At 38.4% G+C, this 25,296-nt stretch overlaps 1 protein-coding gene across 6 annotated transcripts in view; it reads right to left on the minus strand.

Annotated features, from left to right (window-relative positions):
• Window positions 1–25,296, minus strand: part of KYAT3 (kynurenine aminotransferase 3) — a 61,996-nt gene that overhangs the window by 34,024 nt on the left and 2,676 nt on the right. For 3 of the 6 annotated variants that reach the window (XR_007516692.1, XM_049879696.1, XM_049879699.1), the window contains exons 2-5: window positions 22,938–23,038; window positions 7,802–7,860; window positions 6,124–6,268; window positions 1,872–2,021 (exon numbers count right to left, since the gene is read on the minus strand). Coding sequence is in view for 4 of the 6 variants with exons in the window: in XM_049879696.1 (XP_049735653.1) it covers window positions 1,872–2,021; window positions 6,124–6,268; window positions 7,802–7,860; window positions 22,938–23,036 (453 nt within the window). In the remaining 2 variants the exon portion in view is untranslated. Of the gene's footprint in view, window positions 1–1,448; window positions 1,548–1,871; window positions 2,022–6,123; window positions 6,269–7,801; window positions 7,861–22,937; window positions 23,058–25,296 lie in introns of those variants that run through there. The other 3 variants (XM_049879697.1, XM_049879698.1, XM_049879702.1) reach the window with 3 other exon arrangements.

Here is a 25,296-nt window from a genome sequence, read left to right on the forward strand (position 1 = left end):
TCTATATGTTCTGGTATGGGAGGAGGTCCATGGTGGGGTAACGCCATGCATTACTACACTGTGTGACACCAACCCTACTGACACCAAGAGAACCGATTTTAAGGTAAAATCAGCTGTTCTGTTTTAGATACGTGTGTTATCGCTTAGACACGTGAAATACCTCTTGGACACACAAGTGCCAATGTCATGTAGGCATTAGGGTATATAAATGTGGAGTTCAGTCAGGTGCTCAAAGCTAGAGATAGAAATTTGGTCTTCATCAGCACATAGGTGGTATTTGAAGCTATGGGACTGGACGAGATCACCCAGGAAGAAAGGACAGAAAAAAGAAGGCCGAGGCTGAACCCTGGGATACTTCACCAGAGTAGAGAAGGAGGAATAACAAAGGATTAACAGGATCACAGTATGAGATAAAACATTAAACTATTTTGTAGAATTAAAGGCAATTATGCATTACGAAAGTGTGACTGTACTTCCTTAACATGTTTCGTTAATTAGCTTAGTGGCTGGCATAGTAGAGGAAATTAGACATGACACAAAGTGACGGTAGTATCTTTCATAAAAGAGGTACAGATAGAGTGCTATGAGAGTTTGAAGGAAAGAGTTAGCAGTATAGATCAGGACAAATATTCACTGTGTAGAGCCAGCTCAAGCAACTCTTCTCTCTAGCTTTCCAGACCTACATTCACAGAGTTGACCACTTCTTCCTCTTACCACCACCATAACTAATACATTTTCCACCACTATCACACAACATTCCTCTAATCTGTGTACAAGCTTATCTCCTCTAGTAGAAAGAGAACTACTTCGGTGTAAAAGCTGTCTTTTTAAAATCTTTTTTCCCACAGTGCCTAGCCCAAAAGAAATCCTCAATAATTTCTGAATAAATGAAAAAGGTCAGAAATATTAGAACAGGGTTTTAGAATGGTAATGGGGAAGTAGAGGTAGAGATAACTGAACTAGGCACCAAAGTTGTCCTTATAATACAATGCACCAAATGGCAGAAATCACTCAACCATCTCATTATATATACTCACACTGCCTAACTAATACCTCCACTATTGCCAGCCCCTTCTACATACCCAATTAGCCTATCTAAAAAGGCTATAAAAATAATGAACTGAACATAACAAAATGGATCTCACAGACATAATGGTCAATGAATGAAGTAAGACCTAGGAGTACATATTGTATGATTCTATTTATATCAGCTAAAAAGCACACAAAACTAGCCTGTCATTGTTAGGTACTGTTGAGTTGGTTCCAACTCATAGCAACCCTATGTACAACACAACAAAGTGCTGCCCGGTCCTATGATATCCTCACCATCATTGCCATGTTTGAGCCCACTGTTGCAGTCACTGTGTCAATTCATCTCATTGAAGGTCTTCCTCTTTTTTGCTGACCCTCTATTTTACCAAGCATGATGTCCTTCTCCAGGGACTTACCTACATTGGTAACATGTCCAAAGTATATGATACAAAATCTCACCATCCTCACTTCTAGGGAGCATTCCGGCTGAACTTCTGTCTTGGAAGGAAACTAGCCTAGGGTGATAGAAATCAGAAGACTGGTTACCTCTGGGGGGACACAGACTAAAAAGGGGCACATAGGAGCCTTCCGGGGTGCTGGAAATTTACTGTATCTTCATCTGGGTTGTGGGTACAGGGGTATACACATATGGAAAAATATGTATGTGAAAGTTTACCAAGCTGTACACTAAAATTATATATGTTACAGTATATGTGTTATATTTCAGTCCTAATTAAAAATTTAAAAAGACAGAAAAGGGAAAAATAAGTTGTAAGAGCTTCAAAGGCAAGGTAAATTATAATAATTAATAGGTATCATGATAACGTTAATATACTTACTTCATCACCCTCATCAATTAATCCTTGAATAGCACTAAAAAGAGATCCATATGCTCCTACTGTCACAAGGATTTCTTTATTTGGATCGATTTTATTTGGATAAAACTTTTCATATAGGCATGACAAAGCTGTCACAAGAGACGGATGACCCTGTTGGATGAAAAGTAAGAACAGTAAACTTTGGGTGTGATTATGTGATCTGCTTCTCTGAGTTAACATGGCTCTAAAATGTGACAATTTTAAAAATTGTTTTTGATATTTATAATTATCCAAAGAAAAAATCATACTTAAAAAAAAATTTTCCACCTCCAGACAAAAGTCATAAAGGTCATGGATAGTCATGAAGGGGAGCCCCATTGAAACCTGCTGTTATTCCTCTTCTATGTAAGTTAGATATTACAATGGGAGCTGCCCTAATTGAACTAAGACATCTAACTACAATGGAAGTGACTGGATCCCGGGGTGGCAGGGGCCATATGATGGCACTTAATTGCCAACGACAAGGTGGGCATGGTTACTGTAATGGACAGCAGAGTCAAAGCAGTAATCAGAAAAATCTGACTTGCATGGACTTATGGCACTGGCTTCTTAGTCATGGTGTCCCTAGGAATGAAACAGATGGGAAATCTACTAAATACTTCCTTAGTCTGTACAAGAGGAAGAATTTTAGGTCAAATGAATGGTAGTCTAACTTGAATCACTAAAACAGAAAGTCACAGCCCCTCCATCAACTCCCAGACTTAAGCCAGTTTACAGACCCACAGACCCTTGAATGAAGGGGAGGTTGGATACTGTTGAGGAAGGATCCCACTACACTGCCAAAAATTTATACTGTTTATCTTTCTCCCAACCTTCCCCAATGGGATCTATGGCCTTTTACAAAACTGCTCATTAAGGAAAAAGAAATAATCAGATTTTTCAGGGATTACTGGACATTTGACTCTGAACTGACACCAATTCCAGGAGACCTAAAACATCATTGTGGCCCCACAGTCAGAGGAAGACGTATAGAGCTCAGGTTATTAATGGAGTCTTAGCTCAGATCGGTCTCACAGTGGGTTCAGTGGGTCCCCGAACCCATCCTGTAGTGATTTCCCCAGTTCCTGAATGCATAATTGGAAAAGACATACACAGCAACGGCAGAACCCCCACATTGGATCCTGGATGTGTGGAGTAAGGGCTATTAAGACAGGAAAGGCCAAGTAGAAGCCATTAGAACTGTCCCTGCCCAGGAAAAAAGTAAGCCAAAAGAATACAGCATTCCTGGAGGGACTGGAGAAATCAGTGCCACCATCAAAGGCTAGAAGAACGCAGGGGTGGTGATTCCTACCACATCCCCATTCAACTCATCTATTTGGCCTGTGCAGAAAACAGATGGAATCTTGAAGAATGACAGTGCACTATCATAAACTTAACTACATGGTGACTCCAGTTGAAACTGCTATTCCAGATGTAGTTTCATTGGTGGAGCAAATTAATACTTCTGGTACCTGGCATGCAGCTACTGATCCGGCCAATGCCTTTTTCTCCACGGCTGTTTCTAAAGATCATCAGAAGCAGTTTGTCTTCAGTTGACAAAGCTAGCAATACACATTCATTGTTCTACCTCAGAGGTATATCAGCTCTCCAGTGCTATGTCATAATTTAGTCCACAGGACCTCGATTGCCTTTCCCTGCCACAAGACGTCACACTAGTCCATTACATTGATGACATTATGCTGACTGGACCTAGTAAGGAAGAAGTATCAATGACTCTAGACTTATTGGTAAGACACTTGTGCGCTAGAGGGTGGGGAATTAACCTGAGAAAAATTCAGGTGCCTTCCACCTCAGTGAAATTTCTAGGGGTCCATTGGTGTAGGGCATGTCAAAATATTCCTCCTAAAGTGAAGGATTAGTTGTTGCACCTGGCCCTTCATACAATTTAAAAGGAGGTACAATGCCTGGTAGACCTCCTTGGATTTTGGAGGCAACATATCCTTCATTTGGGTGTGCTACTCTGGCCTATTTATCAAGTGACTTGAAAAGCTGCTTGTTTTGAGTGGGGCCCAGAATAAAAGAAGGCTCTGCAACAGGTTCAGGCTGTTGTGCAAGTTGCTCTGCCACTTGGGCCATATGATCTGTCTAGTCCAATGGTGCTTGAAGTGGCAGTGGCAGATAGACAGCGGAGTCTTCGGCAGGCTCTTATTGGTAAATCACAGTGCAGACCCTTAAGATTGTGGAGCAAAGCCCTGCCATTCTCTGCAGAGAACTACTCTCCTTTTCAGAAACAGCTTTTGGCTTATGACTGGTAGAGACTGAACGCCTTCATCATGGGCCACCAAATTACCATGCAGCCAGAGCTGCCCATCATGAACTGGGTGCTGTCTGACCCACAAAGTCATAAAGTTGGGCTTGCCCAGCAGCACTCCATCATTAAATGGAAGTGTTAATACACAAGGCTGGACTAGAGTAGGACCTGAAGGCACAATCAAGTTATATGAGGAAGTGCCCAAATGCCCATGGTCCCCACTCCTGTCACAGTGCCTTCCCTCTCCCAGTCTGCACCTCGTGTGTGTGTGTGTGTATGCATATATATATATACATACACACACGCACACATACATGCATGCATATAACAAAACAAGGAAGAAATAATAAAAACAATTACAGTTCTTGTTTCTGCAACTGGTCACGTGTTCACAGCTGGTATTAGAACTACCTCTTCCATCATCCCTTCTGTATTCCCTTTGCCCTCAACAAACACTTTAGCTGGTCGTGGTTCTTTGCCTGATGGGGTGACCCAAATGTTCATTCCTTCAAGGATCTGGGCCATTAGTTGTCATGTTGGAATTAGGTTGCTATAGTTTTCCACTGAATTTACTCACAGGGCATGGTAGTACTAAGGGACGCCCTAAGAGATCTCCTGTATTCCAGACATACTCTTCTTTACCTCTATTATGCAACAGCAATCTGATTTCTCCTTGGTAATCAAGATCAGTCACACCAGCCAATATGGTAACTCCCCTCTTAACTTGTTGACACAGAGGCATGAGGATCGCAAAGTGGCTGGGTGGCACTCACTCTTAACTTCCAGTTAAATTGAATCAGTATTGTGTCTTAGATGGCAGCATTCCTCCTTTTGGAAATAAGATCTCTAGGCTTGCAGAGCACAGAAAGCAAAAATTGTTGTGAGTGGCTGTGAAATGGTGTCTCACTGGTTTTAATTTGCACTTCTCTGATGATTCATGATGCTGACAATATTTTCTTGTTACTTATTGGCTATTTGAATATATCTTCATTTGTGAAGTGTCCAAATCTTTTGCCAATTAAAATCCCTTTTCTTGTTGAATTATGACAGTTCTTTATGCAGTCTGGAAACAAGCTCACTATCAGAGATATGTATTGTGAATATTTTCTCCCAGTCTTTGGCTTTAAGTCTCACTGCCTTTTCCTATGCTCCCATCTCCAAAGCAAAGCCTTTCTATGGATTTTTATAGACTACTATAAAAGACAAAAATGAGAAGGCTTCCTACTAAAACACTCCCTCTCAATTTTCCACACTATCACAAATGGAAAAGACAAATGCTCAGACACATAATAACTGTATCTATATTTCAAAGGTACCTCTGAATCCAGATAGTCTAGGTGTTTCATCGCAGAAGGATGAAGGTTTGGGCTGGAGTAGACAGGGAGAAAGTAACTAGTTGGGAACAGGAGGGTATTCGTTATGAGGCCAGTGCTGCAGTAGCGTAAGCATTAATAAGATAGAAGAGACATGTCTCGAGAGTATCTTTTCTTCCCTTGTTGCCACAAAATCCCATCCAGGATCAACATTAAAGTCAGGGCCAAAACATGACTTCAGAAGGGCTGGAAGGTAGGGGAAGACTCATCCTAGGAGATAACGGTAAGGGTGAGAGTTTCTGTGGCTACCAGATTGGGACGTTTGGTTCCAGAAAGCCAGTTACATGTAAGTCACAGAAATATATATATATACATACACATACATATATAACCCAGTAAAAAACCCAGTGCCATTGAGTCGATTCTGACTCATAGCAACCCTATAGGACAGAGTAGAACTGCCCCATAAAGTTTCCAAGGAACGCCTGGCAGATTCGAACTGCCAACCCTTTGGTTAGCAGCTGTAGCACTTAACCACTATGCCACCAGGGTTTCTGGTATATATATATATACATATATATAAACACACACACACACACACACACACTAAAGCACAAGCTCATGTTCCACACGGTCCCAATATACTTACGAAGCCCCGTGTATACTGGTTCATGCCATCGATTGCTGCAATCTTGGATAGTTCTTCCTTTACATATATAGGAGGGGATATATCCGGAAGACCTTGGCCAAGATTCACAACAGAGGGATCTGCAGCCAACTTGGTAAATTCAACCCTGAGATTAAAACACACACACTGATATTAATAATTACTATAATTATAAAGTTATCTTTTCTGCAGTTCATGGTCAAAACTGAAAAACTAGTCCTAATGTAGTCTTACAGATTAAAAAAAGAAAAAAAAATCAGTTCTCAACAAAAATTTCACCTATCCACAAAATGACTTTATCTAATAAAATAATGGTTGAACTGATAACTTGAACATTCCTTACAAACATCAGTCCCATCATATCCATGTTTTACCAGGTCTTTTTTTCTTTTTTCCTCAAAAATTCTGGCTGCTGCTGGGTTCTCTGGTCAACCATTAGAGATTAGAGCTAATGGGAAAATATCATGGATAAGAATGTAAGCTCCATGAGAGCAACACCCAAATTTGATTTTTTCTCTGCCATATTTCTAGGGGCTAGCACAGGGCCTGACACATTTTCTTAAATGAGTAAATTGGTGTATGGATCAATAACCTTCTTCCATTTCATAGCCATGGAATATGCTTATTAGTCATCTTGCAAATGTACATCTATAATTGCAAAGAAGGTCACGGTCATTTCTGGAAACAGTGCAGGCCCTCCTGACAGCAAGACCAGCGTGGTGTCGGATGGTGGTCTGCGAACCCTCTGAAATTCGGTATAAAGTTGTGTCTATGTGCTGATGCATAGTTTTCTGGAAAAAGGGTTCACAGCATTGAACAAACATTGAATGTAATTTTTGACCCCAAATAATTAATTTAAAAGGAAGAACAATTTATCACAAGGTGAAGAGAATAGGTATAGAACTGCAGTTAACAAAAACATACTCTCATTCTCAAACTAAAATTTGCAGAAATACTAAACTTAAAGGCAGTAAAATGAAATGCTTACATTAAATTTGTTTTTAATTCATTGTTTTGCTCATTTTAGCTCCTGTGTAGATAATGATTTAGTAATAATAATTACAGTATAGCTAACATTTACTTAATTGTTGCATATTCTAGGCACAATGGCAAACACTTTATAGGAATTATTTTATTTATGCCTCACGATATCCCTATTTTACAATGAGGAAATTGAAGCCTATATTATTTGCCTAAGCGAGATTTGTCAAACATTTTCTGTAGGCTTTGTGAGCCATGTGATATCTGATGCAACTACCCCACCATTCAATCATCATCGTGAAAGAGCAGACACTGGCATTATGTAAATGAATGAGTGTGGCTGTGTAAAACTTATTTATTCAAACAGGTGTCTGGGCTATAGTTACATAGTAAGTTATCTTACTTAACGTGCAACCAAAAATGCTAAACTTGGTATAAAGGCCATTATAAATATTCCATTTTTAATAAAATAATACATTATAGCCTAATCAAAGGTGTTCCAGACAGAAGTCACCTTTCTCCAATAATATTTTCTTTTCACTTATTTTATATTTAATTCATGAATTATAACAATGGTTTTATTCACAGACCATGGATAAGGCTAAAAATTCCTAACTGAGGATATAAAAATAAATAGGAGAAAAACTTAACAAACTGTTTTTCATTCTAAGATACTCACCACATATTACTATCAAGACCTTCAATTCGTTTTGCATTTTTCAATTTCAAAGACATTGTCTGAAAGATACAAACATTAAAATTTTCATTGCTGTTATCAAAATGCAAAAAAAAAACAAAAAAACTATGCCAAAAGCCATGAGTAATTCTTCCCTTTTCCTTTTTTTCCCAGGTAAATAAACTTTACTAGGTAGCACCAAAATAAATGAATAAGTTCTGCTAGCTAGCACCACCATCGCTCACTTTTCAGTTTGCCATACTATGGTAGCTTACTTGTTGCTGCGATGCTTGAAGCTATGCCACTGGTATGTCAAATACCATCAGGGTCATGGTAGACAGGTTTCAGCAGAGCTTTCAGACTAAGACAGACTAGGAAGAAGGAGCTGGTGATCTATTTCTAAAAAAAATTGACCAGTGAAAAGCTTATGAATAGCAGTGGAACACTGTCTGATATAGTTCTGGAAGATGAGCCCCTCAAGTTGGAAGGCACTCAAATATGACTGAGGAAGAGCTGCCTCCTCAAAGTAGAGTCAATCTTAATGACATGGGTACAATAACATTTTCAAGACTTTCATTTGCTGATATAGCACAACTCAAAATGAGATGAAATAGCTGCAAACATCTATTAATACTAAAAATGTGGAATGTATAGTATGAATCTAGGGAACTGGAAGTTGTCCAAAATGAAATGGTACACTTGACGATTGCTATCCTAAGCATTAGTGAGTTGAAATGGGCCTGTCTTGGCCATTTTGAGTCCAACAATCATATGGTCTACTATGCTGGAAAAGACAAAATGAAGAGGAACAGTGTTGCATTCATCATCAAAAAGAACCTTTCGACAACTATCCTGAAGTACAACGCTGTCAGTGATAGGATAATACCCAGATTTCTACAAGGAAGACCAGTTAATACGAATATTTTTCAAATTTATGCACCAACCACTAATACCAAAGATGAAGAAATCGAAGATTTTTAGCAACTTCTGCAGTCTGAAATTGATCAAACATGCAATCAAGATGTATTGATAATTACTGGTGATTGAAAGGTGAAACTGGAAACAACAATGGATCAGTAGTTGGAAAATATGGCCTTGGTGATAGAAATGATGCTGGAGATAGCATGACAGAATTCTGTAAGACAGGAGACCTCTTCATTGCAGATATCTTTTTTCAACAACGTAAATGGCGACTGTATATGCGGACCTCGCCACATGGAATACATAGAAATCAAATTGACTAGATCTGTGGAAAGACATGATGGAGGAGCTCGATACTATCAGTCAGAACAAGGCCAGGGGCCAATTGCAGAACAGACCAGACCATCAATTGCTCATTTGCAAGTTCAAGTTGAAGCTGAAGAAAGTTAAAACAAGTCCACAAGAAGCAAAGGCCAACTTTGAGTATATCCTACCTGAATTTAAAGACCATATCAAGAATAGATTTGACTCACTGAACACTAAATGAGTGAAGATCAGACGAGTTATGGGATGACATCAAGAACATCATACAGGAAGAAGGCAAAAGGTCAATAAAAAGACGGGAAAGAAAGAAAAGACCAAACAGATGTCAGAAGAGACTCTGAAACTTGCTCTTGAATGCAGAATAGCTAACGTGAGCAAAAGAAATGATAAAGTAAAAGAGCTGGACAGAAGATTTCAAAGTATGGCTTAAGAAGACAAAGTATTACAATGAAATGTGCAAAGATCTGCAATTAGAAAACCAAAAGTAAAGAACACACTTAGCATTTCTCAAGCTGAAAGAACTAAAGAAAAAATTCAAGCCTCAAGTTACAATACTGATGGATTCTCTGGGCAAAATAGTGAATAACACAAGAAGCATCAAAAGAAGATGGAAGGAAGACATAGTCACTGTACCAAAAAGAACTAGTCAACTTTGAATCATTTCAGGAGGCAGCATATGATCAAGAACTGGTAGTATTGATGGAAGCAGTCCATGCTGTACTGAAAGCATTGGCAAAAAACAAGCCTCCAGGAATTGCTAGCATATCAACTGAGATGTTCCAACAAACGGATGCAACGTTGGAAGTGCTCACTGGTCTATGCCAAGAAATTTGGAAGATAGCTACCTGGCCAACTGGCTGGAAGAGATCCATATTTGTGCCATTCCAAAGGTGATCCAACAGAAATGTGGAAACTATCAAACAATATCATTAATATCACATACAGGTAAAATTTTGCTAAAGATAATACAAAAACTCAAAAACCACTGCAGAAGTACACCAACAGGGAACTGTCAGAAATTCAAGTCAGTTTCAGAAGAGGATGTAGGACAAGGGATATCATTACTGATGTCCGATGGATCTTGGCTGAAAGCAGAGAATACCAGAAAGATGTTTACCTGTGTTGTATTGATTGTGCAAAGGCATTTGACTACGTGCCTCATAACAAATTATGGATAACACTGTGAAGAATGGAAATTCCAGAACACTTAATTGTTCTCATGTGGAACCTGTACATAGATCAAGAGGCAGTCATTCAAACAGAACAATGGGATACTATGTGGTTTAAAATTGGCAAAGATGTGTGTCAGGGTCGTATCCTTTCACCATACTTAATCAATCTGTATGCTAAGCAAATAACCCAAGTCACTGGACTACGTAAAGAAGAACGTGTCATCTGAATTGGAGGAAGATTCATTAACGACCTGCAATACGCAGATGACACAACACTGCTCAAAGTGGACTTGAAGCACTTACTGATGAAGATCCAATTCAACCTTTAGTATGGATTACACAGCAATGTACAGAAAACAAAAATCCTACAACTGAAGCAATAAACATCAGATAAATGGAGAAAACAAAGAATTTGTCAAGGATTTCATTTAACCTGGATCCACAATCAATACACATGGAAGCAACAGTCAAGAAATCAAATGACGTACTGTATCGGGCAAATCTACTGCAAAAGATCTCTTTAAAGTGTTGAAAAGCAAAGATACCACTTTGAGGACTGGGTGTGCCTGACCTAAGCCATGGCATTTTCAATTGCCTCATACATATGCAAAAAGCTGGACAACGAATAAGGAAGAACTGATGCATATGAATTAAGTGTTGGTGAAGAATACTGAATATACCATGGGCTGCCAGAAGAATGAACAAATCTGTCTTGGAAGAAGTATAGCCAGAATGTTCCTTAAAAGTGAGGACGGTGACACTTCGTCTCATGTACTTTGGATATGTTATCAGGAGGGACCCATCCCTGAGAAGGATATCATGCTTGGTAAAGTCGTGCGTCAGTGAAAAAGAGGAAGACCAACAATGAGATGGATTGATACAGTGGTTGCAACAATGAGTTCAAACAGCAACGATTCTGAGGATGGGGCAGGACTGGGAAGTGTTTTCTGTTGTACGTAGGGTTGCTATGAGTTGGAACCAACTTGAGGGCACCTAACAACAAACGATAGGTAATGCCATATAATAAATTCTAAACCCCAATAAAAAATTCTGAGGAAACTGTGTCCCACCTGCTGCCTCAGGAATACTTTTTATTGTGAACCTTAGATGTTCACCCTCTCACCTAAGGACAAAAATATCACCTGAAAAAAAAATCATTCTAGCTTAAAAAAACAAATGAATATAACGGACTGAAATGTACTCAAAAGAACAATAATGACAACAGAAGAGTCAATTTTAAAAAACATCCTGATTCATGGGCTGAAGATCATTTCAGGTAAGATGGACTAATAGTTTCGTAAGTAAGTTTCTTGTGTGGCATACAGGAAGCATTCAACAATCGTTTAAAAACTACTCAAAAATAGGTCCCAAATACAGGAAGAGTATGTACCAGGCACTGTTCTAAATGACTCCTTTAATATTCACAACAGCCCTATGGAGCATGTTCTATGATTAGCCATATTTTACTCATGAGGAAACCGAAACACAGAGAGGTTCAGATCACACAATTTTTCACATTTGCTCTTTTAGAAAGCTGGTAACATTAAACCCAAACAGGTACAACCAGGATTTGAACTGAGTCTACACCAGCACCTACACTATAAACTAATACCTTATGTTGACTTTTACATAATGAAACTCTAAAAATATTATTGGAATGTAGCCTATTAAAAATATAATAGAAATTTAGGTTGGGTCTACTTAGACCAAGCAAACTAGGGCAGTGGTTAAAAAAAAAAAAAAAATCATGCCAAAATTATTGCTATGGCCTATCTAGGGATCATAGCATACAATATAAAAATTTTTTAATTCTTTAAATGCTTAGATTAAGTTTATACTTCCTTTCAAAAATACTGAATCAGCTTTGAGTTCATTGTTATAAAGCTGGTGGAAATTAAAAAAAAAAGATAGGCAGCATTTTCACAGGGGATTTCCTAAGAGAATATTGAAGTAATTTTAATTCAATCTAGGAGGAAAATAATGATAATCGTTATTAAATAGGCCATTGTTCTCATTCTATTCCCAATAATAGGACTGAAAAAAATATCTTTTTAATCTTTCAAATGCCAGTGAAGTAAATCGCACGCAATTTCTCTAGAGAAGAAAGTGCCTTCCAGAATAGCATGTTTAAATCCTCACCTGAACATGCTATCCCTGACACTGTAATTATAAACCCCAAAAATCCCAATATGATAAAGATATTTTCACAAATGTCCTTTGCTATCTCTAAAAAAAAAAAAATAATAAGTCTGAATAATGCATTCATTTAGTCTGTGACTACAAATCCAAGTACAGACTCAAACATACAAAAGTGAGTATGGTCTGCAGCAGATGATTTAGATACCAACTTTAATTTTACTTAAAATATTTAGATAATTGAGGTCAAATTACCCTTTCAGGTTTAATTTCCTTTATAATTTGTGTTAGATGTGCCTCTTCTCTCACTTTTTTCCCTGTTTGCCCTCCTTCCCAATTCTATGTCTCAACCATTTCTCACTTTCCAAATATTCTATGTTCTCTCTCATCTCTGTAGCTTCATATGTGGTCTCCCTTCTGCCCATATGGTCTTTCTATACCAAAGTTTCTTAACCTTTTTTTCATCGTTGTTCCCCCAGGAGTTTTTATAGACATTTTTTTCCTAATCATCTCTGCCACTTCCAATTAAATACTAAGAAATATGATTTTTTTTCCAGCTAGGGTTGAGCTTTGAAGGGTCACATAGCATTGTAATACCTAAGTTTTTTACCTCCTCCCAAACACCAATTTTCTCCATCTTGGGGACAATATTTCTCCTTTAAGAAGGCATGTTACATACTCAGTCCCATCCCTGGTCCCCACTACTCTGTAACTGAACTACCCTGTGCACTAATTCCTGATCCATTGAGCACTTTCAGTTCTCAGGGTAGACTTCCTTTCCTCCACAGACCCTTCTGACTCCCCAAGTCAAGATTAGGTGCTCCTATTACATGGAGTACATTCCTTTTTATAGCATTTACTACATAATATCGTCATTTTCTATTTATTTGTTTGTATCCTCCTTTGACTGTGAGCTCTGTGAAAACAGGACTACTTCTAGCTTATTCACTGTGTGTCCAACATCTAGTACTATGCCGAGCACATAGCAAGTTTTCAACAAGTATCTGATGAAGGAATGAAAGAAATAACTCACTTACATTAGGAATAAAGTTATAGTGTTCGTTATCAGTTTAAATTAGGTAGCATTTGTGTCAGTCAGTTTAAGTTAATTTACGCTTCAGTAACAAATAACCCCCCAAACCTTGGTGGCTTAAAATCACAGAGGTGCATTTCTTGCCCATTCTAAATATCTATGGAAGGTCAGCTGCTGTCTATTCCATGTCACTGTCACACTGAGACACAGGCTAATGAAATAGCTTCTATCTAGAATATTTCCAGGCTCAGGGTAGAGGGAAAAAGCTCTTAAATGCTTCTGCTTAGAAGTACACACATCACATATGAAAACAAATGAACAAAAAACCAAACCCACTGCCACAGAGTTGATTATTACTCATAACGACCCTATTGGCCAAAGTAATTTAATGATTAAGCCTGACATCAATGCGGCAGAGAAGTATAACTGCCCAGCAGGGAGGATAGGCACATAATTGTGAAAAACAACATGGTAGATATAAAGTCTGGAGGTTTAATGAAATAAGTAGTGTAAGTTCACAAGACACCCCACAATGTCCAAAGAAACAAGATTTGGGACTAGGTGCAAATGCTTACTGTCTAAGAACTACTGCCCAGAGTAGATCCAGTATTAGGAAATTAAAATGAATCTGAAATCCTATGCAGAATTAGGTATGAGTGTCCCGTATACAAGGGAACATCTACAGGGCCTCTACAATTTTGAACCAACTAATCCTGTGAGGTGGCTTATGCTCCCAAGTAGATAAAAATCCTGGAATACTTTGATAATATTATACTGCTACACGTTATAAACAAAAAAATACTAAGGAAATAATAAACATCTTTAAATTTTCTTTTGAGGCAAAAAGTGCAGTTCTACAGACTTACCACTAGGTGTCGCGTCGCCCTTGCAGTTTTACTGCAAAGGTGCTGGAAAAAGGAAAGTTTGGAAAGAAAAACTACTACCCATTATCCTAGGGCCCCACTACGATAAAGTTTTAATTGCATATATTTTGGGGGCTCTACCTGTGAGACCTGATGCTGTTATATGGGATTGAGTAGGTATGGAAAAAGCTTTCCGAAATGGTGGGGCAGAGCTGGGGAGATCAAGGCTGTTGATATCTATGTAGCATGTGCTATGAATCAAGTCTTTGTTATCCAAGAAGACAAAATCACAGTCTAAAAAACGATGAAGAGTACAAGAAAAGGCTAGAAATAACTGATGGTTGAGAGGTGAAAACAAAAATTAGGCATGAGAAGAAACTAATACAAGCAGTTCAAGACTAGGCTGGAGCATAACATGAGCACACCTGCTTTATATGGTGCCTGGATGCTGCCCGGAGAGGGGGACAAACACCTATTATCTTCTAGGTCTGTAAATTACATTTTTAGTTACAATCTTGTATAATGTTCTTTTGTATTCTGCCTTTTCTCTTAACAGAGTATCATAAGCATTTTATGAATTTTCTTAGTCTTTATAAAATCATCACTTTTCATTACCAGATATTTCAAGTTGTTTATGTATCACACTTTACTCATCCATTCCCCTATTGTTGGGTGTTTGTTATTTTTTGTTCTGCCAACTGTAGGTACAGTGTGTGTTCAACTGTGTATTTTATTAAAAGGTCTTTCCTCTGTTTCCTTGAGTTTTAAAGTTTGATTTGAAAGGTGAATGCCTTCCTGTAACACAACTATTAATTATCATGAGAAGGAAGAAAAATATCCTCAATATTATACTCATCTTGTTCCATCTAAAATAGCCAAACACAGTAACTTCTGGGTTACTTTTATGGAAGCCTGATATGAGATAGACAGGTAGGTAGGTAGGTAGATACTTGGCCCGATCTCGACAGTCCAACAATCACAGTGTTGACAGTACTGTTGTTTCCCTCCATTCTTTAGCACCAACACCACTTTCTAAATGCCTCTTTTGTTTAAATATAAATCTGTGGTAGAAAGTCTGTTCTACTCTTTCCTAGCTTTTCCTGCTTTGATTTTCTTTTGTGGCATAACCGTTTCCATTGCTCATGTTTCCATGAGATTATTTTGTTACTTCCCAGGGAGGAGTTGTGACTTGCTACTGAATCTGAATGGCAGAGTTCATGCATCAGATTTGATGGTGGGGAACAGACCAGTGTACACATGCCTTTGAAGTCTCAAAGCTATATTAATCAGATCACAGATGCATGTGACATAAGCTCAATCTGAAACATCTTAGGCCAAAAGAGGAATCTGTTAGAAAGCTCGTGTTACCACGGGAAGGGCAAAGGTGCAGCAAGGCTCGAGAGTAACTGAAACCAGGACCTAGACTCTCACCAGGGCTCTGCCTCCTCTACGTTTCTACCCAGTCTCTCAGCCTACTTTTCTCTGGTTCTAATTTCAAAAATCCTAGGGAAAAGCTCTGGTCTAGCCTTGGGCTAATGAACTGTAGCACTTTTTCTACAATTTCTAAGGTATCACATTAATATGATTAAGACTATGATGAAAAACTGTTAAAGTAGTGCGAAAGCCAGATCATGGGATATATAGAGATGTGGTCAAAGGACTGTGCCTTTTTAAGGTGCTCACTCCCCAATCAAAAAATGCTGCAAGACCCAACACCATGGCCCACAGCCCCTCCAGGTGTGCTTGCTGAGTTAGAACCTGTCAGTGCCTCTGGATAGTATTAAAATATACCAGATCCTATTGAAACACATGGTTGGAATGGGAAAAGAGCATTTGCCACAGAAATGATGGGGGTAACACTGTTCTTAAAAGGTGGGGTCTCAGCCCATAGCAGTCCAAGCAAGTTCATCAAAAGGGAATGCTGATACGGACAGTGGTATAGAGATCCTACCTCTACAGCAGTTTTGAGGTATGACGTTCAAGCTTCCATCGCTGGAATAGAGATCCAAGTAGAAGAGTTGGCTAGAAAAGCAAATTCTAAGCTGGGGAAAAAAGAAGTTTCAACTTACATGACAATGGATCAATTGGTAGCAACTGCCTGAAATGGTGCGGTTGTGAACCTGCATCTGGGCTCAGTGGTAAAGAATGTTAGGACTCATTAATGATGTTTACAATAGGTGCTAGTTCCAGCATGCCTGGTGGATATTTTATGGTCCTTGCTCCAGAAAATTACTGAAGGCACACAGTACAAGCCAGATCTAGGATAGAGGAAGGCCTAGTGAGGGAGTGAGACTATGGGAACTGTTGAAGAATGGAGCCCAACTCAACCTGGGGCACCCCATATCCTTTCTTAGTTTTTGAGGGTATTACTTTAAAATCTGACCTGGTTGCAGAAAGGATGATAAATAGAATTTGAAGTTTTGGGCACTGCCTCTAATTTCATCTTCTTTCTAAAAGTTAACAAGCACGATCAACTGCTAGAAAAGAACATCAGGTTTGGTAGAGAATCAATGAAAATGAGGGAATCCCTCAGTGAGATATATTGACACAATAGCTGCACAACAATGGACTCAAATATACCAATAATCATGAAGACAGTACAGGACTGGGCAACATTTTGTTCTTTTATACATAAGGTCACTATGAGTTGGAAGCAACTCAATAGCAACTAACAACAACAAAATCTACTTTATCTCCCAAACACATCCCAAATCTGTCCGTTCCTCCTCATTCCTACCGCCTCTTCCTCAGTTCCAGCCATCAACTTAAGTAACCTATAACCAAAAACAAACCAAACCCACTGCTACTGAGTTGATCCCAACTCATAGTGACCCTAAAGGACAGAGTAGAACTTCCCCATATGGTTTCCAAGGAGCAGCTGGTGGATTTGAACTGCTGACCTTTGGGTTAGAAATTTGAGCTCTTAACCATTGAACCAGGTAACCTATAAGAACCTGTGAAACTGTCTCCTTGACTCTACTTTTGCCCACTTATAATCCATTTGCCACCTAGCAGTGAGAATGATCTTTTAAAAATATAAATCAGATCACACCACTCCATTGTTTAAAGCCCGTCAATGCTTTGTTACTGTCTTTTGGAATACAATCCAAACTATATACCACGGCCTACAAAAAACTACCTAATCTGGTTCCTGCCTATTTCTCTGACCTTTTCTCTCCCTTACTCACTATATTCTAACCATACAGACTTCCCTTCATTCATCCATGCAACAAACATTTATTGTCTACTATATGCAAGATACTCTTCTGCTTGGGATACAAAACAGACCAAGATCCCTACTCTCATTAGGCCTTTCTTCTTTCAGTACCTTAAATATTCTAGGTTTGTTCCCACCTGATACAGATTATGTTATTCTACCTAATTATTCACCCCTCCCTTTCAGAATGAGTGATCTTGTGCTTGGCCATGTGTTTGCTTTGGTTAATGGAATGTTAAGCGTAAACACACTGTGTCCAAGCAGCAGCTTTAAATATGGCGGCATGATTTGGCTCAGACTCTTCTTGTTCTCTCTACATGAAAATAGCATGTCTCAGATAGGGGCTGTTTGTTCCTCCAGCGTGGGTGCTGAAATTAGAACGGAGAACAGAGCTGTAGACTGGAGCAAATTCACAACTCGCTTGTAGCTTACAGTATTATGAGAATTAAATGTTTATTGATGTAAGCCAGAAAGATTTTTGAGTTTGTTACTGCAGCAAAACTGCTGGATATTAAAAAAAGGGCCTTTGTATTCATAACTGCTGTGTCCTATCCTAATACCCCCCTCTTTATGTTGTTCAGCTCTGTTCAAACGTAGCCTCCTCAGAGAGGGCTTCCAAGGTTATCTGATCTAACATTGCCCATCCCCTCTATCCTGTGTAACCACCAATAATTTTAGAATTTTTCCCTATTTAATTTTCTTATGACATTCACCACTATTTGAAATCATTTATTTTTACGTGTTAATTTCTGTCACTAAAATGAAAACCCTGGTGGCATAGTGGTTACAAGCTATGGCTGGTAACCAAAAGGTTGGCAGTCCAAATCTACCAGGTGCTCCTTGGAAACCCTATGGGGCAGTTCTACTCTGTACGATAGGGTTGCTATGAGTCGGAATTGACTTGACGGCAACGGGTTTATTTTTTTTGTCAGTGAAATGTGAAGTTCAGAAAACAAGGGACTTGTCTTGTTCAGAGCTGAATCTAAAATGGTGTATGGCACATAATATGTTCAAAAAGTATTTTCTGAACACATGAATGAAATCCTACCTCTTTTAATTATCCTCCATGGAATTACTACCATGGTGTACTGCCTCCAATCCATGATTTGCAGTGCTCTAGAGCTATGTAGGAAACCCTGGTGGTGTAGTGGTTAAGTGCTACGGCTGCTAACCAAAGGGTCAGCAGTTTGAATCCGCCAGGCGCTCCTTGGAAACTCTTTGGGGGCAGTTCTACTCTGTCCTATAGGGTCACTATGAGTCGGAATAGACTCAATGGCACTGGGTTGGGTTTGGTTTGGGTAGAGCTATGTACTTAAAACATAGTTCTTGCTCTAAAATCTTCACTGACTCCCTATAATTAATAGAATATAATTCAAATTCCAACACGGCATTCAAGATCCCTGATAATCTATTTCCAGCCTTATCTCCCACAATCCCATCCCCTCACATCCAGTGATTCAATAGCATAGAACCACTTGTCTGTTTTTTTTTTTTTAATTGCATTCAGTACTTTCCTACTTTCCATGCTTTCATTTAGGTTCCTTCCTCTGTTTGACATGTTCTTCTCCATAAGCCCCACCTATTTAAAAATAATCCACCTGAAAAAACACACCTCAGATTTAATTCCTGTAAGTAATGTTTTCAGATTCCTAGTTATAAGTAACCTCCTCACCACCTATTCTTATCTAGACTGCTTTCCCTCCACTTAACACAATTTGTATGGTATATGCACACATGTCTATTTTCAGGTTCTCAAAGAAAACTTTCTCTTATACCTTCTTACCCCTTCCTTTCTTATATCCAGAAAGAAATATATATATATATGCGTTTATGTATGAATATATTTAATATATTGGATCTCAGTAAAATATATTTATTGCATTAATAATTTTGCTTAAGGTGATACAGTACAGTGATTAAAGACACTAACAGTGTAACTGAGAAAAGTTACATCCCCCTCCAAACCTGCATGTCCTCATCAGTAAATTAGAGATAAAAATAGTACTTAGAACATATGACAGTCACAAGGATTAAATGAGATATTACATAAATCACTTAGCACAGTGCCACATGGTGAACACTCAGAAAATATTTATTATTGTTGCTTGACTTTTAAAGATACATATAATCTATTATGATATGACTCAGCAAGCTCAAATATCTCTTAAAAAGTTGCCAAGCAAACCACATAATGGGAAAGAACACTTAACAATACATATGATCCTAATATTCCCAGATTCTGCATTTGCAAATTTGCCTACTTACTAAAAATTTTTTGTAACCCAAAAAGCAATACTCGTGGACTTTTCTTGTCATTTGCAGACATGCACAGTGGTTGAGTTTTCACACAAGGGTTCCTGGCTGAGGCCAAGCAAGGTAACAGTCTGCCTTTGCATTCCACCTCACACTGTGAACAAGTGTCCTGTCTGTGGAATTTGGTGCCACGTTTGTCTCATTTTATGTTTTGTGTTGGTGATTTCGCTGTTCAAAATGGCCCTCAAGTGTAGTGCTGTAGTGCCGTCCAGTTCCTAAGCACAAGAAGGCTGTGATGGAAGGAGCTACTGATATGTGCAACTACATGGATGAATCTCAAAATCTTTATGCCTAGGGAAAGAGGCCCAACAAAAGATAACACACTGTACGTGCCCAATTATGTAGCATTCTAGAAAATACAAATTAATCTGTGGTGACAAAAAGCAGACCAGCACAGTGAGGGGTAGACAAGGATGCACAAAGAATCTTTTGGAGGGGACAGAAATGTTCTGTATCTTGTTTGTGGTCCCCAGGGTGTATACATCTGTCAAAACTATTCAAGCTCTACACTATAAATAGGTGCTGCTTATTGTCCATAAATTATACCTCGAAAAAGCTGATTTTCAAAAGCTGCCAAGATATTCTGAGGAACAAGATGCCCATTAAGCAAGCAGACATTATCAAAATTATTTCATAGATTTTAGATGTGTTCCAAGGTGTCGATACACATACAGAAAAAAAAATTACATTGTTTTGCCACTAGATGGGAGATGATCATAAAGAAATGTTCCCGTAATGGCAGAAGAACAGAATAGTACTCAGAAGGGGAAATGCAACGTAGGGACAGAAGTCTGAAAGATACTAAAGAAAAAAATCCAATTATAATGGATTCACATTTTTCACCAACATAAACAGTGACTATACACGTGGACCTCGCCAGATGGAATACATAGGAATCAAACTGATTACATCTGTGGAAAGAGATGGCAACAAAGGTCAATATCATCAGTCAGAACAAGGCCAGGAGCTGACTGTGGAACAGACCATCAGCTGCTCATATGCAAGTTCAAGTTGTAGTTGGAGAAAATTAGAACAAGTCCATGGGAACCAAAGTATGATCGTGAATATATCCCAACTGAATTTAGGGACCATCTCAAGAGCAGATTTGATGCACTGAACACTAACGAGCAAAGACCAGACAAGTTGTGGAATGATATCAAGGACATTATACATGAAGAAAGCAAGAGATCATTAAAAAGACAGGAAAGAGAAGACCAAAATGGATGTCAGAAGAGGCACTGAAACTTGCTCTTGAATGCAGAGTAGCTAAAGCAAAAGGAAGAAATGATGAAGTAAAAGAGCTGAACAGAATATTTCAAAGGGCAGCCAGAGAAGACAAAGTGAAGTATTATAATTAAATGTGCAAAGACCTGGAGTTAGAAAACCAAGAGAAAAAACACTTTTAGCATTTGTCAAGCTGAAACAACTGAAGAAAAAATTCAAGCCTCATGTTACAGTACTGAAGGATTCTACCAGCAAAATATTGAACGATGCAGGAAGCATCAAAAGAAGACGGAAGGAATACACAGTCACATTTAACCATTTCAGGAGATAGCATATGATCAAGAACCAATGGTAATGAAGGAAGAAGTCCAAGCTGCACTGCAGGCATTGGCAAAAACCAAGGCTCCAGGAATTGACAGAGTACCAACTGAGATGTTTCAACAAACAGATGCAGCACTGGAAGCGTTCACTCATCTATGTCGAGAAATTTGGAAGTCAGATACCTGGCCAACCAACTGGAAGAAATCTAAATTTGTGCCCATTCCAAAGAAAGATGATCCAATGGAATGTGGAAATTATTGAACAATATTAATATCACATGCAAGTAAGATTTTGCTGAAGATCATTCAAAAACAGTTGAAGCAGTACGTCAACAGGGGACTGCTGGAAATTCAAGCCAGATTTAGAAGAGGACGTGGAATGAGGGATATCATTGCTGCTGTCAGATGGATCTTGGCTGAAAGCAGAGAATATCAGAAAGACGTTTATCTGTGTTTTATTGACTATGTAAAGTTATTTGACTTTGTGGATCATAACAAAATATGGATAACATTGTGAAGAATGGGAATTCCAGAACACATAATTGTGCTCATGAGGAACTTGTACATAGATCAAGAGGCAGTCACTTGAACAGAATAAGGGGATATTTTGTGGTTTAAAATCAGGAAGGATGTGTGTCAGAGTTGTATCCTTTCACCGCACTTATTCAGTCTGTATGCTGAGCATACAATCCGAGAAACTCTGTGATGAAGAACAGCCTTGGTTGATCTTGGTCCTCCTTTTCTCTTGTGAAGTTAGAAGAGGTCAGACACTGCTTCCATGCCATTTTTACAAACCATATGAAATTGCCAATATTCTACCAGTTTTGACCTACAAATACGGCAACTTTATATGACTCAACCTAATATAAAACACTCATACACATCACTCAAATGCAGTAATTATCAAGACATTGCCTCATTTTTTCAATCTCTCCCTTTTTCTTTTATTTTTTGAGTAATTTTAAATTCTAGACCTCAAGTCATTCTACCTCTACATATTTAGCATATATGTCTAAAATATACAGACATTTTCTTCATAACTGCAATGGTATTATCATACCTAATTAACAATAGTTCCTCAGTATCATCTAATATCCAGTCCATAATCATATTTCTCTCATTGTCCTTATAAATGTCTTTTTACAGTTTGGTTAACTGCATTAGATTCCTAAACAAGGTCCACACATTGTATTTGGTGGTTGTGGCTCTTAGCCTCTTTTAATCCCAGAGCAGTTCCATGCCACTGATTTGCTGAAGAAGCTGGGTCAGTTATTCTGTGATATGATCCACATTCCAGATGTGTTTGTTTCCTTTTCCATGATGTCACTTAATCTGTTCTTCAATCTGCCCTATTTCCTATAAACTTGAAGTCACAGAGCCTGTACTTTCAATCACCATAATATCCTTTCTTGAGTAGATACAGCCTGCCCTTTAGGGTGCCACAGCTAGACAGAGGTGAGTTTGGCATTTCGGATATGTCACTTTAAAGACAAACAGCCCTGTTGCACCATCAGGGCCTGTTGTACTTTTATAAAAAGTACCTGAAAAAAGGCATCTTTTGGGGGATAATGCAAAGTATGTATAATATTTATCCATAAGTGATAAGCAATACCTACAGCAGAAGTAGAGAGTCCAAGTATGTTTGAAGGATAAATCGTCTTCCAGAGTTTTACTCTATTGCCAAGACAGCAGAGTCTCCTTAGGGCTAAAAACATTCCTAAAGGATAAAAGGAAAACTGAAAAAGTGAGTAAATATATGTGAAATCACAATCAGGTACTTACTGCTAATAGACCATAACCCACCCACCAAACCCACTGCCGTCGAGTCGACTCTGACCCATAGCGACCCTATAGGACAGAGTAGAACTGTACCATAGAGTTTCCAGGGAGCGCCTGGCGGATTTGAACTGCCGACCTCTTGGTTAGCAGCCTTGGCATTTTCCAATAGACCATAAGGTTACATAAAATATAAGTTTTTTTTCCTATGATATAATCTCTCATCATTGAAATCATCTAATACATTTACTTCCCCTTATACAAATTTATATATAGGTCCCTGCTTTTTGAGAGTTGAATTTATATCACTTTGCTTTTATGAAAGACCTACACTAGTACCTGTTCTTGCTAACTGAAAGAAATCTGAAGAGGGTTTTTGCTTTTAGAAGAAAAGAAAACAAAACAGCATTCAGAGTTTGTTTTGCAGGGAGCCATTAAAGAGGCAGCACGCACCCCAAGCAGCAAGAGTGGCATCAGCAAGCTCCTACCCTGGGAACTATACTCAGCATCTAGCATCAAGCCAAGTTAGTGTTATTTTAGGTTTTATGTGTTATGTGGTATGATATGATAGGTTATCTTGGGGGTCTGGGAACACTCAAACATTTGCCCCATATAAACTAATGGTAATCGCTTCTTTACTTTACGCCATTTTGACTTATGAAAGGTTTCATGGGAAAGGTCTACTTTCAGATAGTGGGGGGAACCTGTACATGCCATTTTAAACTAGAGAGCTGTAGAAATATTCTGAATTCAAAAAGTAAGGCTTCAAGATATTCAAGAGCATTGAATTATGGTAAATAAAATTCCATTTCTAGCAGCTGAAAAATCTAGAATATTTCAATCTAAGATTACTCAAATTTCAGAATCACCTAGGTAAGAGCCAGAAGTAAAAGCAAAACATGTAACAATAATAAAGTTATTAGAAATAGGTTATTTAGAAAGTTGTTTAAAAAGAAGGCTGACAGGAGGTCCTTGATCAATATAAGGAGTATATGAGTGAATCTCAGGTTATTTTCTCAGATGATACTCCCCTCAACAATTCCATAGATAGCTAGAAAGCCATTTCAACAGATTCCAGTTACATAATAAGCATGCATTCTGAATTGTCTCTCTACCTGTAAGGAAACTGTTATCAGTCACGGGTAAACACAGTGAGGTCAAGGCAATATGAAATTGCATTATTATATTGGTACTTGGAAGTGGGAAGAAAACTCAGCTTTCTAAAAACATTCAGGCAAACAGAAATTTCTCATCAGGTTTCACTGAGAATGCCGTTCTCTCAAGTAATGGCCTGCTGCACCAGTGGATGCATTTCCTGTAATAGTTGATCAAACCTTAAGCAGAAAAAGAGACATACACTATGGATTCAAAGGGACCAGTTAAGCAAGCTATAAATCTCTTTAAGAAGTTACCAAAACGTTAAGGCTACAGAAAACTCTGGCTGTGAAAAATAATATATTGGATGTTTCTTAAAAAAGCAGAATATAAGATTCTGATCTTGTCAAAAAATATCAGCATTAATGACTGCTCCTTGAATGGGCCTTCCCTAATCACAATTTAGAATAGCCTCTTAACCATTCTACATCACATCAGCCAACTTCATCTCTCTGCAAAGCACTTTTTTGGTTTGTTTGTTTGGCTGGTCATTTATTCACTCATTTGGTAGTTTCCAATGTGAACTTGGGGAGCAGAGGCCTGCTGTGTTTAGTTCATCACTGCATTTCCTAGCTCATAGTAGGTACTTGATAAATAATTGTTAAATGACTGACTGAATACATAAAATCATTTTATAAATTAATGATTTAGGTGGGCTACATGGGCTACTGATTCCTGTTGTAAATAATTACCTTTATGTTCTATGCCTTTCCAGTCAACAATCAGGTTGTCTTAAATCAAGATATTTTTCTATTGATCTTGTATATTTGAATACGGAGTCTACCTTGTAGCACAATATGCCACAGGTAGATTAACTAGATCACCCTAGTTATATACATCCATGTCAAATTGATACCCAGCACTCTCCGGTATTTCTGTTATACATTGTAGGCAATACTCTCCCATAGTCCAAACTGATTATTTCAAATTTTTTCCCACAATCCTCTAACCTAAAACCCTCCACTTTCCTCCTCACTCTAGACAGATGACCTTGCTTCCTATCACAGAGAATACAGAAGCCACGAGATGGGAGCTCTCTCAACC

This window comes from Elephas maximus, chromosome 3, assembly GCF_024166365.1.
Source record: "Elephas maximus indicus isolate mEleMax1 chromosome 3, mEleMax1 primary haplotype, whole genome shotgun sequence".
Classification (NCBI taxonomy): domain Eukaryota; kingdom Metazoa; phylum Chordata; class Mammalia; order Proboscidea; family Elephantidae; genus Elephas; species Elephas maximus.